Below are 17,793 nucleotides of genomic sequence, written 5' to 3'. Positions count from 1 at the left end.
GTTTCTATTCCCAGCTCTACCACAAGCACCGAGTGACCTTGGGCAAGTCAGCTTTCTCCATCTTCATTCCTTGGTGCATAAAAACAGGGTTAACCATACTGCCTTCCATTTGCAAAGGCATTTTGAGATCTGCAGATGAACTGAATGATGTAAACACGCACCATTATAAGTGCACAGGTTTAAATGGTGATCAATACAGACGTCCTGCTTCTGAAGCACAAGGACCTCCATGTGAATGAAAAAAAACAACAATGGACTCGGCTCCCAAAGAGAGAAACCTAAAGGAGACCATCATTCTATTTCAGGAAATAAAAAAAAGTTAACTGATCACTCCGTTCCCAAGCACCAGTTAGCACAGCCCTGCCTATCAATAAATCAGACGTGTCTAGGAACAGCCTGAACAATTTATTTTCTTAAAGTGCTTAAAACGTAAATAACAAGCTCTTTATAAACATTAGTTGCAACTATTAAAACAAGAAACATAAGAACCAACCTCACAGGGAAACCAACAAACTCCAAAAATTTGAACACTCTGACCCTGGTTTTTTGGATGCATTTCCAACAGGCATTTATAGCACAGAACATATTGTTTCTTTACAAACAAGATCACCCAACCCATATAGGCTGGGTTTACATGACACTGATCAGTATGCATAACCCTTCAGGTTTGTTCCAGTTTGAGGTCATCACTTGGCATCTCTTCTGTATCCCCTTCGCCTCTGGACAGAAGAGTAAATAAAGAAACAGACTGCTTGAAGGGGTTCCTTTAAAAAAAATTACTGAACCTATGGGTTGAAGACAAAGCATGGCATAGATGCAATCAGCTGCACATCTGCAGAAAAATCCTGCAAAGCAACTTGTGTGGGGAAGAGGCAGATATACTGGGATGAAAGACCAAGTTATGGGCATGGCCTTGTTTAACACTGAATAAGGCAGACCCTGTAGACAGCAGCAGATGATCTATATGTACTAAAAGTCATCCCATCTGCAGTGAGGCTCCGGGTTTAGATTTGTACACAGGGATAACAACATACTTTCACATCCTTGTTTTCACACAACCATCTCCTTTAAATATGGATACAGGCCAGGAGCATCAGTAGTTTTTAGAACAAATACATTTCTATTGTACTCTTTTCTCCCCTACCTCCTTTTTTCCAAGACATGTACATTTTCAAATCTTCACGTCAGCCTCTCCAGTACATATTTAGTAACAAATGACATTAATTAAATAGCCACTCTGGTTTTAATGACGTTCTCTGGACACTTGCGGCATATTTAACATTCCCTGCTCTGTTCGGCGAAGAATAATCACTTGGGGAGAAAGGTTTGCAGGGCAGTGGAATGGACAAACCGGAGGACAAAACAGCAAGCTGACTGTGACAAAATCAAATGGATTAACCCAAAGAACCTCTCATCAAGGATGCCTTTCCCTAAACCAAGGTCAGTCACAAATGTCTGACTTCTGAACAGTCTTAACGGTCAGTTACGTGACATCAAAAACAAGCAAGGGAGGAACAACACCCTCTTGGCGACTGTGATCATTAGGCTTGCACTATACTCCTCACATTCTCACTTTGGTTAATTCAGATGTCACAATGCCCATGCAGCACCGGCTCCACAGTGAACGCGGAGTCTCCCACGTGGTTTCTCAGAGCGTCTCTGCTACCGCAGAGACAAGACTTTAGCATTTTAAAGCTGTTTTAGGCCATGTACAACTTCTCACTGAGTAGACTACCTTGATGCCTGTGGGATTCAATCATACTGCAGTAACACACAAAGGGAGGAGGATAGCTCACAGAAAGGAAACACACATTGTTCAACAAGGCCATTATCCTGGTACAGTCCTTTGTGATGCAGCTCTTCAAGACTATCTTGACTATATAAAGTGCCAAACATTCAAGCTTTGAAAAGGCAGAAAACCAACTAAGGCAGAAAGGTTTTGTAGATGTGATTAAACCGTAACGAAAGGAGGAAAAAGCAGGGGGTTTGAGGTGCAGAGGTCTCTCTAAGAACATTGGCACTTGTGTGGATGTGGAAAGCACCTACAGTAAATCAGCCCTCAGGAGGAGAAGAAACAAAACCCTACAAGTAAGAATAGCCAAGAGAGCAATTAATTGGCTCTACACACTGCACAGGAATCAAGCCAACAGGAGGAATGGTTTGGTATCAGGCTGCATGATCTGGTCCTGTATGTTTCTGCTGCACCCTACACTGGAGGAATAGTGAAATGATGGCAGTCCCCCATCAGTGAGCTGTGCCACCCCATGAGTGGGAAATTTAGAGGGGCAGGTATATTTCAGAGGACAGACAGACAGACAGACAGACGGGGGATGCATCTTTTATACACAGGCTGCCTAAAAGCTGGTGTGGACACATTTATTCTCATAGAAATGAAATACTACAGACCTCTGTCCTTTATAATGTCCATCTGACACAGGCCTCTATATTCCAGCTCACCTGCCTTTGATCATGCCCTCCCTTCCACCCCCTCTTTAGGTAGGTTTATTTGCAGAGCTGTTTTTATGGAGGTTCTGCCTTCTTTCCACCCCACTCCAATAAAAGGAAGACTTTTTCCAAGAGGCATTCAATCAAGAAAGAGATCCGGCTCTCACACCCAGGGGATCTTTGGATTGTACGTGCAAGAGAAGTTCTTGGTACTTGAACTTGTATGAAGAAAAAAAAAAAAGCTGGATACATTTCTTAAAACCCTAAACTGTACAACACAACCATAACCCCACCCTCCCCGAGACGCATGTACGCAGAGAACAACAGTGAAAGCAGAGAAGTACAAATCCCAGTTTACTTTTCTATTGGAAACAAGGGCAAGTAGGACTAAACATTCATGGCCAGTGTTTGCAAGGAGCTAAGATGCTCCACCTCCTCACAGGATATTTTACAGACTGGGTCCGACCAGAAATTCTCAGTCACCGCAACATCAGATCACAAGTTAAAACTTCTCCTCTCAACATGTTGCCTCTTCTCCCAATAGCTCTCTGCTCCCTGGCAGGCTCACGCTTTCATTGGCCACGACTCCCTAATAGGTTCTAACACGGACTTGACCCAGGCACCCTTTGTCTTGGCCTATACGCCCCCCGTATTACTATCCTTCTATAAAGCCTCACAGTCCTTAACATCAGCCTTACATAAAAGTGCTCCAGCCCCGGAACACAGAGTTACTCGCACACCCTTGGCCAAGGATGATCTATTTTATTTGCCTTAAAAAATAAAAAGCCCTAACTTACCCGAGCCTGGTGGGCATGAAGAATTTTGAAAGGCTGGGCTGGGTAAGGACAATGATCTGCTGGACTGCAGGGTGGGTTTAAAGAATCTACCATTTTAGCAGGAAACGGCCCTTGTTCTACTACAAAAGGCACAACTTTTTGAAAAGTCGCTTTGTATGCATTTAAACGGGTAACAGTGAATGAATGTGAAAAAGGCTTAACAGAACACAGCCAAAACTCCAGGGGGTCCAGTAGAAACAATGTTCCTTTGCCAGACTGAGGAAACTGAAGTTGCAATGTATTAGGTGCCAGGCCCTGTCCTCACCGTTTAATGGGTTCATGTGGCCACTTCTTCACCTGCAAGAGAGCCCTCCACCTAACACCTTGATGGAGAAGAGAGAAGAAACCGACAAGACACAACAGCAACTTCTCTCCGCCCACCCAAGTGCACATTGGAACCAGCAAATACACTGCTTTCTACTGCGGCCAGACGTACCAGTCACAGTCAAGCCCCAGACCCACATCTGAAGCTACTAAACCAACCAACCGAGGACCTCGTTAGAATAGGCCCCATAATCTAGCGCTAAATATACAACCCCTGAGAGCGCTGGCCCAGTAAAACATCTAGGCATTGGCACAAGATTTAAGAGGCTTGATGTGTAAATGGAGGTGATACAGCCCTAGTCGTAATGTTAATACTGGGGGTATTTCAGAGGTGAATTACTAGTTTATTACAGACTGTATCTGAATGCATTTGACTGGGGTCTGGTTACCTGGGCTGTCAGACTCTTTTGCACTCTAGCTTGTCTCTCTTGTGGCATCTTTCAGGCACATTAAAAAAAACAAATACAAAGAAATAGGCAAAGTGTATCAAGGGCTATGGTGGTTTCAAAGCACTCTCTATCAATACAGAGTTTAATGAGATAATACTGTGCATGAATACCAACTGTGACTGATGCAAACAAGAGTCCTTGGGGTGTGCCTGTGGCATTCACGTCGGTGAGGGATAGGTGGCTTCAGGAAGGAAGTTCTATGGGACAGATGCTACGTGAACATCAACAGGTCCCTTCCCCGCAAGCCTAGGGGATGAAGTTCTGTTCTGAGCTGGGGAAGGAAGAGTTGGTTGTGTCACTGCGGCAACCTTGTAAAAGGCACCAACGCAGCTCCCGCTCCAGCACTGACACACACTTAGTCACACTCAGCTGATTTCACCATGGTCACTTTGTGTCTCCTCTCCCACCTGGCCAAGTACTTAGTGCTTGGAGAGGAGCCTGGGGCTGGGGAATCCTTTCCTTCGGTGCCCATCGAAATACAAAACCAGAAGCGAAGCTCGAGCTCCCACTCTCCCCGTGCCACGCTGGCACGCTCAATTGGCACAGCCACCCGGGGAAGAACCACGCATGTCCCATTTTCAGGTGGCATACGTAAAGGTGCTCAGCTGTGGTGGCAGCCGCGATTCAGGGAACACTTTCTGGAAAAGCCAAACCACGCCATTTCTGATAGAAAAGCATCACTTAAAGAACAGGGGCGGGGCGGGTGGGAGGGCGGTAGCTTGAAAACAGGGGCTAGATGGGAAATTTCCAACTCTCAGATTTCCAGTTCCACGAACTCCTTAAGGCATTGGCAGGCGCTCTGTCCAAGTAGATGCTCCTGAACCATGGTGCCAGGACAGGGAGGGAGAAGTCCAGTTCCTGGGCTGGGCATTGCTGATTGTATTGCAGTGATCCATGCCCCGATGCGGTGGTTTCCTGGAGCTGGAGTATTTTTGTTAGGACATACAGCTGGTCTTTCCTGCGAGACTCTCTGTAAACCTGCATGGGCCACCAAAAGCCCTCTTGGATTTTACTTGTAAGAGGAGGAGGAAATGTGTGCATGTGGGGGGAGGGAACACAGGTGTCTTTAGTGGGTTTATTCCCGGAGTGCTGTGGGCAAGTGACGCCAGTGAGATCTCTGAACAGAGGTTAATCGCTGCTCTTGGTTTTTTCCAGGGGGATCTGAAGGAGGGTGGGAGACTGTTCCATGATGCGCACCAGCAGCTGGTCAATGTAGTTCTCCAGCTCATGGACGTGCTCCTCCTTCCTGCTCAGCTCCTTCTCCCTCTGCAGCAGCAGCTGGATGAGTTCGTCGTGGGTGAGGTGATAATACTTGGCAGACTGGTCTGGCAGAGTGGGATCCTACAGCAGGAACAAAAGGAAGCAGGCCTGGTGAGATTAAATGAGACTCTTCCCCTGTACCTTGCAAAATACACCGGCCAACTGTATGCACTATAAGTTACTGAGTCCAGTGTGTGACTCAGATGGATCTTTGTGCACTGGAAAACAATCAGTGCAGGCTTTAGCTCTGTGTATTTTGCAAAGCAGCTTTCCTGTAAGTGACATCCTGACGCACTTGACAGTTATAGGGCTGACTAGTAAGAGGGTGACAGAAATTCAGTGCAGAGCAGGGACTAAGTGTGGTGGAGACTGAACAGTGAGGGGGCTGCAGAAGAGGCAGGTCTCCCAAAAACACTGGCTACATTGCGTGAAGTCATGGAGAGGAAGCAGGCAGATGTGCCCAGAGGAGTACAGACAGACAGGATACGCCAGCAGAGGGTGGAAGAAGGGTGGCTACAGGTTGGATCCTGAGATGCACAGGCAGTATCAGCGGGGGTGTTTGAGCGTGACAATGACATGGTGGCATTTCATTGTACGTGTGAATCATAGACATGCAGGGCTCGAAGGGACCTCGAGATGTCATCCAGTCCAGCCCCCTGCACTGAGGCAGCAATTTACGCACAGTAGAATCTGGAGAACTGGAACTGGGGGAGGCAAAGAGCAAGGAACTGCAACAGCCATGGGAAGAGGAGATGAAGGCATCTATGAACTGTATCTGAGAACTCATCAAGAGACTCATCAAGGTTTGCCTGTCAGCACACGTTGGCTTTTGAGTTCACCCAGCCAGTACTGCTCTTTAAAAAACTAAACCAGAGCCAACGCTTCAGGAAGCATTTCCTTCCCACCTCACCACCAGGCAAAATCTTTGGGATACATCCACACAAACCAGGGAGCAGCCTCCCAGCCCAGGCAGACAGACTCACACTAGCACACTGCGAACAACCATCTATACGTCACACCCTGGCGAAGACACAGGCTAGATAGCTGAGCTTGGACGCAGCGGGTCAGGAGGGTTTGGACCGGGTGGCTATCCCAAGCCACCACCGTAATATCCACACTGCTGTCCTTAGCGCGCTAGTTTGTCTACCAGGGCAGGGAGGGACGTGACCAGCTGCAGTGCAGACATGCCCTGAGATTTTCACTTTGATTGTAAATTCAGGGGCACTGCAGTGATTGCAGCATCTTGGGAGTTACCCTGCTGGCTCCGTACAGCTGACCAGCGGCCATTTCCACAACACGAACGAACGCGCCCTGTGAAGCCCAACTTAGCAGGAGAGAGACAAGGAAATGGCAGAGTCCAATCGTGAAGGGGAAAGTGGATAAAATGGGTCCTGCCCGGTGCTCAGAGCAGCAGGTGTCATGCATAAGAGGATTCATGATTCAGTAACATGCTGATTCAGCGGTGTGGGAGAACCCGTTACACAATGATCTCTCTGCTAGGTATTTCTAGGGATTCTATCACCACCGTAACTAAGCACCAATAGGACACACACATCTGCTGGGGAGGAGAACACGTGCCGTAGGTCACTTGTGACGACCTTACCTTTAGCTTCTTGGGCTCCCCTTTCTCCGGCTGCCATGAAGGGGTCACAGGCTGGACACTACTCGTGGTGACGGTCTTCAGCTTTTCCAGGCCGCTGCTCAGAGCAGTTGTCAGTGCGGATCTGTGCTGCTTCTTTTCCCCGGAGACCTCTGCCACTGCCGCACTTATAGGCTTCACCGGGTGAGGACTAGAGGGAGCAAGGAAGTCAAGAGTTAATGCCATGCAGAGCTGGGGGCAGCCAGCTGTACGTCAGACTCAGCGGGTTCCACACAGCTGCATCCTCCACCATGCACCACACTGAATGTTTACCTGGCCAGAGAGCCCACAGAGCTCTGCGATGCTGCCCGTAAGCCCTAAGACAGAGAGAGGAACCCTGGAGACTACAAGTCCCAGAATGCAATTCTTCTTTTTGATACAGGGAGTTAGGCCCCCCGGCACGCTGGCACCAACCTCTCCTTGGGCTGCTCTAACCATGAGAGTCTAGCAGCCACCTCGGTGACATGGGGACGGTTTCAAGCTGCTCCATTCTGTGCAATTTAGGCATGGCTTGGGGCTTTCTGCACAGCTGAAGACCGGGTTGACCAAGTCGAGGCCCTCTTGGGATAGCGTCTGGAGCCATTACTGGCGGGCTGGGGAGTTATGCGCCCTCATGAGCCACAGCTGGCAGGTGGCCGATGGATTATCTCCCCCCCCCCCATGAGAACACTGCAGATCCACTGACTCCAGCAAGTCACAATCGCCCTATTTCAGGGCGCACACATACACTGTTAAACCTAAGAGTGTGAATGTCATTGGTTTGCCGTGGTATAGTTCAGACTCAAAGGGAAAGTGCCATATACTGGAGAAGACTGTGTGACTTGCCCCCAACCATGCACACCGTCGCCACCCTCCAGCCCCATGGCCAGCAGGCAGAGCCACCGGGGCAACTTGTCAGGTGCCCAAAGGCACCACGGAATTTGCACTAAAATACGTCATCCAAATGGCACAAGCACAAGTTCAGCATTTGCTCGCACCTTCCTTGACAGATGAGGGAGCACAATTGCTTTTCTACCAGCAGCTGCCTCTCTCTGCCCCCTACAGCAGAGATTCTCAACCAGAGGTACATGTACCCCTGGGGGTACTCAGAGGTCCTTCAGGGGGTATATCAACTCATCTAGATCAGTGTTTCTCAACCTGGGGGTTGCAGCCCCAGTGGGGTCACAGGATGGATTTAGGGGGGGTCGCAAGTGCAGAGCCAGCATTAGGGGATGGCAGGCAGGGCAACTGCCCAGGGCCCCACGCCACAGGGGGCCCCACAAAGCTAAGTCACATGCTGCAGCCCCGCTGCCAGGAGTCAGGCTTCAGACACGGCTCACAAGTAAAAATCAGGCTTAAGTATCACACTGAAATGTAAGTACAATATTTATATTCCAATCAATTTATTTTATAATTAGATGGTAAAAATGAGTGTCAGCAATTTCTCAGTAGCAGTGTGCTGTGACACTTCTGTATTTTTATGTCTGATTTTGTAAGCAAGTAGTTTTCAAGTGAGGTGAAACTTGGGGTACACAAGACAAATCAGACTCCGGAAAGGGGCGCAGTCATCTGGAAAGGTTGAGAATCACAGCCCTACGATCACAAGCAAGACTGCAGGGTGCATTTCTGGCCTCAGCCAAAGGCGTGTTTGTCCTTTGGGTTGTGGTCTGGGCGCCCCACAAAACAATGAAAAGAGAAGTGTCTTGAAGCAAACTGTGCTGCCAGCTCCTAATGGGGAAGAGAAGAGGTGAAGCACAGGTTGTGTGTGAAATCAGCAGCATGAAATTTAGTAAGAAACACAACCCGAAATGCTGTGAAGCATATTGACTCTGCATATGCGGCAGGGATGCTGCAAAGAATGATAAACACAGCTGACGCACATGCAAGCTAACATGTCGTATCTCGTCACACATTTCATCGGAGAACAAAATGCTCTGCAAGCATGCATCAATTCTCGCAAAACTCCAGGAAGGCAGCTGCATTTACAGCTGGTATAATGGCCGCACAGAGAATTGAATTGGTCACGGTCACACAAGAAGTCCCTGGCAGGGCTGGGACCAGAGCCTCTTCTCTCCTCCTTTGCCGGTTTGTGCTCTAGCTACTAGACCACGTTTCCCCCTCAGTCTCTAACTGAACACAGGGGATACCAGGTTTGAAAACTGCACCTCAAAAAAGGTTAACTCGGGTTTAGCCCAAAGCCATTTACAACATGGACAAGTTACGACTCTTCCTCTAGCTAAAAGGAGTTAGTAACAAGGAAACAACCAACACTTGAGCTTAAGGCAGGTCTGCTGGGATGCTGCTTCCACAGAATGGAGCAGGCAGAGAAACGTAACCTTTGTAGAAGGTCACAGATCATTAGACTCTCACCACCTATTTGCCTCTTACAAGGCAGCATTTTACAGACAGGAAAAGCCTTAGCACAAGTGGGCTGGACATTTGCTCAGCGATCTAATTTGAGCAGTCAGCCACAAGTGCTTCAAAGGCCACTCGCTCTCCGCTGCCTCTTAGCTAGCTGGTGGGGAATCTGTTCCCGCTCCCAGATCTCAGGGCAGAAGAGAGGGCTGCCCCTTTCCAGGCACTCTCAGGCCTGCCAAGCTGGGTGTGCCACTCTAGACAGCTTCGTGGTTCAGGACCAGGCGCGTGACTTTTTATCTTGACTGGATCTTTTGACATCTTCCACATATCCTGAGGTGAGATACTGCTGGAACACCCTGGGCTGTTCCAAGACTCCACCACTCACAACCCTGAACTGGCCAGGCTAGAGACTGCAGGAGCAGCCAAATCAACAGCTCAGTTGCATAGGCTGATGATTTTTAGTCCTAGTCAGTGCTGGAGAGGCTGTGATCATAGAATCATAGAATATTAGAGTTGGAAGGGACCTCAGGAGGTCATCTAGTCCAACCCCCTGCTCAAAGCAGGACTAACCTCTGCTATATCATCCCAACCAGGGCTTTGTCAAGCCGCAGCTTAAAAACCTCTAAGGATGGAGATTCCACCACCTCCCTAGGTAACCCATTCCAGTGCTTCACCACCCTCCTAGTGAAAAACTTTTTCCTAATGTCCAACCTAGACCTCCCTCCCTGCAACTTGAGACCGTTGCTCCTTGTTCTGTCATCTGCCACCACCGAGAACAGCCTAGCCCCATCCTCCCTAGAACCCCCTTTCAGGTAGTTAAAGGCCGCTATCAAATCCCCCTCACTCTTCTCTTTTGCAGACTAAACAAGCCCAGTTCCCTCAGCCTCTCCTCATAAGTCCTGTGCTCCAGCCCCCTAATCATTTTGGTTGCCCTCCGCTGGACTCTCTCCAACTTGTCCACATCCTTTTTGTATTGGGGGGCCCAAAACTGGACACAATATTCTAAATGCGGCCTCACCAATGCCGAATAGAGGGGAATAATCACTTCCCATGACCTGCTAGCAACAATGCCCCTCCTAATGCAGCCCAATATGCCATTGGCCTTCTTGCCAACCAGGGCACACTGATGACTCATATCCAGCTTTTTATCCACTGTTACCCCCAGGTCCTTTTCTGCAGAGCTGCTGCCCAGCTCGTCGGTCCCCAGTCTATAGCTGTGCATGGGATTCTTTCTTCCTAAGTGGAGGACTCTGCACTTTTCTTTGTTGAACCTCATTAGATTTCTTTTGGCCCAATCCTCCAGTTTGTTTAGGTCACTCTGTATCCTATCCCTACCTTGCAGGGTATCTACCACTCCCCCCAGCTTAGTGTCGTCCGCAAACTTGCTGAGGGTGCAATCTACCCCATCCTCCAGATCATTAATAAAGATGTTGAACAAAGATGTTGAAAAAAATCATTAATAAAGATGTTGAACAAAACAACTCGCAGTTTCCCCCTCAGCTGGGAAGGAATTTTCAGAGGCTCTTTTCATCCCACAATGGTGCTGGCGAAGTCAATCGACCACCACAATCCAGACTGGTTCTGCAAGGCTAGTGCCAGGAATACCCCAGAGACAACAACTCCAGCTGCCTCTGCCAAGGTTACCAAACACACCATTAACAGCCGCTCCCCAGCACTGTGGGTCCTTCACTGGTACCTAGTGTGGTGCAATCACAGCTTGTGACGAGGGGAGGAGAGCACAGTTAGCAGCTAAGTCCTTATCTTACATGGGAGCTGGGCTGGGAGTGAAGAGAGGATGGATCAGACGCTCGGCATTCCTGTATTCCGGCCCCATGCAGTGGCCTGGCGCCCCTTCAAAACAAGAACATCCAGGGCTCTTACCTGGTCCTTTGTGGAAGCTTCCTTCCTACCCCAACTTGTTGGTGGGCTAGCAGGGATGCTCCACGTTATCTGGCTGCTGATCGCCACGGGAGATTTTAGTCTCACGAACTACAGCTCCACTCTGAGCAAAGCTTCCACTTAGGAGGGCGAGGCAGGGCAGCTGAGCAGTCAGGCCTAATGGTACCCGCGCATGGCATCAGTTTGGTCAAAGGCTTCCTAAATCACCATCTGAGAGCGCACAACACCGCCCAGCCAGCCCCAGAGAGAAAAACACAGTGATGGGGAGAAGGAAAAGGCTGAAACATCTAACAAGAGATTCACATGGGGACTGGTTGACAGAAGTGTCACTCCAGAAGGCACAGCTCCTCCGCCTACAGGAACATTTGAGATCTTTAAGGCACCGTCTCTGGCCCACTGTCTCTGAAGCCACTCGGGGACGGCCTCAAGATGCAGGCCGGGACCACAGTGCGATGATCAAGAGCTTGTCACAGATATTGTCGGAAGAAAGTTCATTTCTCCCCCAGCTCAGTCTGCGTGCAGTTTTTTTCTTCTGCTAGGCAGGAGATGGAATTTGGGGAAAGATCTCCCCCACCCAATAAAAGCTGGCAAAAGTGTTTTTATTTTTCAACAGTGCCTCCTTCCTGTCCAGTATCCGCCCCCCCAATCAACAGAAGAGGTGTCAGTATCCAGGATGCAGGTAAAGAGCTACTGTGAACAGACAGCAGTGGCTGCATTTGCCATACCAAGTTACCTTATTACTAGGATCCAGCTCCTTGCTTTGGAAGATACAGATGAGGGACATGCATTAAAAAAGTGGGGGGAGGGGTTTCAGGCCCCGTGGCACTTTCATACCAGCATATGCTGGGTGAGACACTAACTGCAGAAAAACAGCATTTTGCAGGCCTGTCTCGGAAACCCCAAAGGACTTCGTACAAAGTTCCACCCAATTTGATCAGCAGAGCAGATTAATGGCAGAAGCGTTTGGCACATGTAAGAGGCAGTTGGTATGTTAAACGGCTGAGCTTTCATACACTTAGCGCTAAGGGCAATTAACCATTGGAACGACTTCTCTCAGGAGGTGGTGAGTTCTCCATCACTGGGCGTCGGTCTTTCTAAAAGATACACTCTAACTCAAAGAGTAGTTATGGGCTTGAGGCAGAAATTACTGGCTGAGGTTCTCTGGCTTGTGTTGTGAAAGTCAGACTAGATGATCACCATGGTCCCTTCCGGCCTTAAAACCTACGCCTCTTTCCCAGGCAGCAGCTGCCATACTGTCAGTAAGTGGCATTTGTTATACCAGCAACAGGGAGGGAGTGTGGTCTAGTAGTTACAGCACAAGACTAGCATCAGCAGTCTCCCGTTCCAATCCCAGCTCTGTCTACTGACTCGCCAGGCAAGTGTCTCAGCCTCTCTGTGCCGTAGTTTCCCTGATTAAAATTGGATTAATAACGCCCCGTATCCTAGAGGTATCACGGAGTTTACATTACAGCTCACAAGCACCTGGAGGCGCCTGAAAAGGTCAGTTTTCATTCTTCAATATCAATTACACAAAAAAGCAAACCTTGTTTTTTCACGCGCGCACACACGCACACACTCCCCCACCCCCAAGTTAAAGGTGCAGGGAGTTGCTGTCTCACGTCTCTCCAGACAGCTTGTGACATGAGACGTGCTGCTAGAAATCTTGAATGGATGAGAGACCGTGGCAGCCGCCATACTTGTTAAGCCAAGTTCTAGTATCTGTTTTTGTGAATTTCACAGCAGTTTAAGAGGAACAACCATAGAGCAATGGCTAAATTGTCAACCTTCATTACAGCTTCTCCTGCACTCATCTGCCGAGCAAAGCTTCCTGTCAGGTGAGATCCCCTTCTGGGAAACAGCAGCTCTCAGCGAGACACCAAGGCAATGCACGGGTCTGGGGATGGTTAAACAGTCACAGTATTTCTAGACAATTATTTGGAAAGCCAGGAGTTTTAACATAACTATCTACAGTCCAGAGGCGTCTGAGAACAGGCCTGGGAGCCAGGAACTCCGAGGTCTAATGGATTCCCTGTGTGTCATTACTGTTACTCTGTAACACACTTGGAAGATGTAACACGCCGGGGAAGCGGAGAAGAATACTTAACATGATCACTGCAACTCGCCTTATATGCTTTTTTCCAGATGGTTACTGTGGATTCCATGGTGCTACCAGCTCCAGGAGACAGAATTAAGGTTACATCATTGCAGGGGAGACCATCTGGATTTAACTTCGTATTTCCTGGTTTGCAGAGGTTTAAATTTAGCCACCCTCCTCCGCATTCTGGAGAGGCACAGGGCAGTGCTGGGCAAGCTTAACTCTGCATTCACACAGGTTTTGGGCAGTTAATCCTAACTACTTCAAACACCCAGATCTAGCCCCACCATCTGCTGGGGTCACCAATTACGTTCCCTTTTAGCAATATTTTGCCACTAGCCATAGGCTCCAAGGAGCAGACAGACTGAAGCTTTGGTGAGAAATGCTGCTCCCCGGGGAGCTCTCTGCACAGTGAGTGCAGTTTACCTGCAATGACGTGGGAGAAACTATTTTCTGACTCCATTCCATTTGAAGTGCTTTATGGGAGTATAAAATTAGCTCTGGGGTTTAAGATCTAGGGCACGAGCTTTTGGGCAAATCCATGTAAGCCTCAAATTTACAGGCAATTAGATGAGTAACTGAGGGGAGACCGCCGTAAGCAGCTGCTGGAACTTAAATCTAGAGGAGGACATTTTTGCCTACAAGTCAGTAAATTGCATAGCAGTCTGGTTCAATTGTGAGACAGTCTATCCACAAGAGGTTCTGAGTGAAACGTGTGTTGTGTGTGTTATGCAAGAAGTCAGATTAGAAGGTAACAATGTTTTTAAAATCTCTGAATCTATAGAAACCAAGTCTGGCTCTGTTGCAGTTACCATGAAGAGTTAACACAAAACAAACATCAATTTAGAAAGATTGGACATGCACAAGTCCATGGGGCCAAATGCAATGCGTCCGAGGGTGCTGAGGGAGTTGGCTGGTGCGATTTCAGAGCCATTGGCTATTATCTTTGAAAGCTTGTGGCAATTGGGGGAGGTCCCTGATGATTGGAAAAAGGCAAATCTAGTGCCCATCTTCAAGAAAGGGAAGAAAGAGGATCCAGGGAACTACAGACAGGTCAGCCTCACCTCAATCCCTGGAAAAATCATGGAGCAGGTCCTCAAGGAATCCATTTTAAGGCACTTGGAAGAGAGGAAAGTGATCAGGAACAGTCAACATGGATTCACCGAGGGCAAGTCATGCCTGACCAACCTGATGGCCTTCTATAAGAGGTGACTGGCTCTGTGGATGTGGGGAAAGCAGTGGACGTGATATACCTTGACTTTAGCAAAGTTTTTGATACAGTGTCCCACAGTATTCTTATCAGCAAGTTAAAGAAGTATGTGTTGGATGAATGGACTATAAAATGGATAGAGAGCTGGCTAGAGTATAGGGCTCAATAAGTAGTGATCAACGGCTCCATGTCTAGCTGGCAGCCGGTCACAAGTGGAGTGCCCCAGGGGTCGGTTTTGTTCAACATCTTCATTAATGATCTGGAGGATGGGATAGATTGCACCCTCAGCAAGATTGCAGATGACACTAAGCTAGGGGATGTAGTAGATACCCTGGACGGTAGGGATAGGTTACAGAGTGACTTAGACATATTGGAGGATTGGGCCAAAAGAAATCTGATGAGGTACAACAAGGACAAGTGCAGAGTCCTGCACTTAGGATGGAAGAATCCCATGCACTGCTACAGACTGGGGACCGACAGGATAGGCAGCAGTTCTGCAGGAAAGGACCTGGGGTTACAGTGGACAAGAAGCTGGATATGAGTCAGCAGTGTGCCCTGGTTGCCAAGAAGGCTAATAGCATATTGGGCTGCATTAGTAGGAGCATTGCCAGCAGATGGAGGGAAGTGATTATTCCCCTCTATTCGGCATTGGTGAGGCTGCATTTGGAGTATTGTGTCCAGGTTTGGGCCCCCCACTACAAAAAGGATGTGGAGAAGTTGGAGAGAGTCCAGCGGAGGGCAACAAAAATGATGAGGGGGCTGGAGCACAAGACGTATGAGGAGAGGCTGAGGGAACTAGGTTTGTTTAGTCTGCAGAAGAGAAGAATGAGGGGGATTTGATAGCAGCCTTTAACTACCTGAAAGGGGGTTCCAGGGAGGATGGAGCTAGGCTGTTTTCAATGGTGGCAGATGACAGAACAAGGAGCAACAATCTCAAGTTGCAGTGGGGGAGGTCTAGGTTGGACATTAGGAAAAACTTTTTTCCTAGGAGGGTGGAGAAGCACTGGAATGGGTTACCTAGGGAGGTTGGAATCTCCATCCTTAGAGGTTTTTAAGCTGCAGCTTGACAAAGCCCTGGCTGGGATGATTTAGCTGAGGTTGGTCCTGCTCTGAGCAGGGGGTTGGACTAGATACCTCCTGAGGTCACTTCCAACTCATCTTCTAGGATTCTATGATCCTACCATGCTGCAGGCAGAAGCTTCCACCAGCACCACATTGGCTTTCCTTGCGTGAACTGACCTGGAAGCAGTTTTAGGAGAGTACAGAAGTGCTGACTCCCCCATTCACCAGCTGTCCACCTGTCCGGTTTGCATCAGTTTCTACTCACGTATGTGGAATGCGAGAGAGCGGTGGCTGAAAGCTGTCATTGCTAGTGTTCCACCACCACCACGCAAAACACTGAGTGCTAGAACCGCTGTTATTAGAGGAAAGCCCTCTGCGAGGAAGGGGAAGGTGCAGGAGTCTGGCTTCTGGCACTCTGAGGATGCACTAGTGGAAAGTCGTTGGAAAAGCCTACAGAGGACTGCCTGTTCCCCAGTCCCCCTTCCTGCACAAGGTTGGGCCACAAGCATGCTTACTCAAGACTGGTCTCTACTGCCGGTGGCCATCGACAGGAGATGCGCAAGCTACGTTCTGTAGCTTGCGCATCTCCTGTCAACTTACTTACGTTCCCTTACCGCGGCGTCTCCACTACGCTGTGTCGACGGGAGACCCCTCCGGTCGATGCAGCCGTACTCTGTTTGGGGGTTGGGGATTTATTGCGTCAACCCGACAGCACTTCCGGGATCGATTGGGCGTGCATCGATCTGTGCAGCCCCGGCAGCGTAGACACACCCTCAGTATCTTACCAAAGTCAAGTTGCTGTGAACTGGGGGGTTTCTCTAGGGGCAGTGGGAGGTGGTGAGAAGAATGTTTTCCTAGCCGGGCCACTTCTGTGGCAGCGGGACCTGCTCTGTGGCTGGAGCGGCTTCCCTGCATCCTGTACCCCTGCTCCACAGAGGGGAACGGCTTCTGGATCCGTTCAAGTTGTACACCCACCGCCCCCAGCTCCAAGTCCTCGCTGAGCAATGGAGAGCAGGGAGTCCCTGCAGGCAAACCCTCTCCAGCCTGCACCGCGTGTGCACCAGCTAAACCGACTCCTCACCTCCTGCCTCACGCTACCCACACCGGTTTTATGACCGGAGCCCTTCCTGGCTGCAGAACAGTGACAGAATCGGTGTCAGGGAGGCGAGCTGCCTCTGCTCATCTCAGTGAAACTTTCTTCAGACTTTGCTGACTGGATCTCCCATTTACCCTTCGAAACCGGCGTGAGAGCAGATCCTCCAGGAGGCTTCGATCACCCTCTGACCCACTCCACGCCCTTCCACTCTCCTGGCTCCGACACAGAAGAGCCGTGTGGTCTGAAGTTAGACGTAAGCCACATGTCCCTCTTCCATTCCTACTGGCTGAGACCTGCTCTGTCTCTTCCTGGGGTGATACACAAGTCACCACGCTTCCCGATAGCGGAAATCTGGCAAAGGAGTTCTTTCCACCAGAGCCTTCCTCAATGATTTCTTCCCCACCCCCAACCCCAGCCAACCTTCCCTGGAACCAGCCCTACGTTCCTCCATCAGCTGGATGGTGGATTGTGCAACTTGTTTCCCAAATAAATCTTTAGCCCCTGTTCTAGATCTGAAGATCTTCCTTTCTCTTTTGCCATGCCGCGTGCCCTTCAGTAGCATCTTTCACCTGGGGAGCTCAAAGAACTTTACAAATAATGAGTTACGCCTCACAGCAGTCCCATGAGGCAAGCATCCCCCATTTTACAGACTGAGAAACTGAAGCATCTGGAGGTTAAGTGACTTGCCCAGGTTCATGCTACTGAAGGAATCGGTGTTAAGAGATGAGAACAGAATCCAGATCTCCTGGATCCCAGTCCTGCGCCTCGACCACAAACCCATCCTTCTTCCGACAGACGAGACAGGCCCTGGACTGTGTGTACAGTCCGTTTGAAGTGAGCGATTAGCCAATCAGTGCATATTGTACACAAAGAGTCTGATGGGACCCCACAAATCCTTTTGCCTGGCATTACCCTCTTTGAATTTGCAGAACACATCTCTTCCCCTGGAGCACAGAAGCAGTTATCATCTATACACAAACAATGATTTGTTTTACCTGCCGGTTTTGAGCCAGGTCACCTGTTAGAGGATGAATAATTAAAGACAATACGATCCAAGGCCAATCTGGCCAACGAGGAACCATTAAATAGAAAACCAATGGACTCTGATCCTGAGAGGAAAAGGGACTTCTACTGTACTATA

General features: G+C 49.0%; 1 protein-coding gene across 1 annotated transcript in view; it reads right to left on the bottom strand.

The window, feature by feature from the left end:
- Positions 1–386: 386 nt before the first annotated feature.
- Positions 387–17,793, bottom strand: part of RAB11FIP5 (RAB11 family interacting protein 5) — a 93,900-nt gene continuing 76,493 nt past the window's right edge. The window contains exons 4-5 of the mRNA XM_067533664.1: positions 6,918–7,104; positions 387–5,395 (exon numbers count right to left, since the gene is read on the bottom strand). Of these exons, the coding sequence (XP_067389765.1) occupies positions 5,183–5,395; positions 6,918–7,104 (400 nt within the window). The 3' untranslated portion in view covers positions 387–5,182. The remainder of the gene's footprint in view (positions 5,396–6,917; positions 7,105–17,793) is intronic.

Source organism: Emydura macquarii, unplaced genomic scaffold (genome assembly GCF_026122565.2).
Source record: "Emydura macquarii macquarii isolate MOO-44397 ecotype Brisbane River unplaced genomic scaffold, CSIRO-AGI_Emac_v2 contig_3345, whole genome shotgun sequence".
Classification (NCBI taxonomy): domain Eukaryota; kingdom Metazoa; phylum Chordata; order Testudines; family Chelidae; genus Emydura; species Emydura macquarii.
This window is presented reverse-complemented; position numbering and strand designations above follow the sequence as displayed.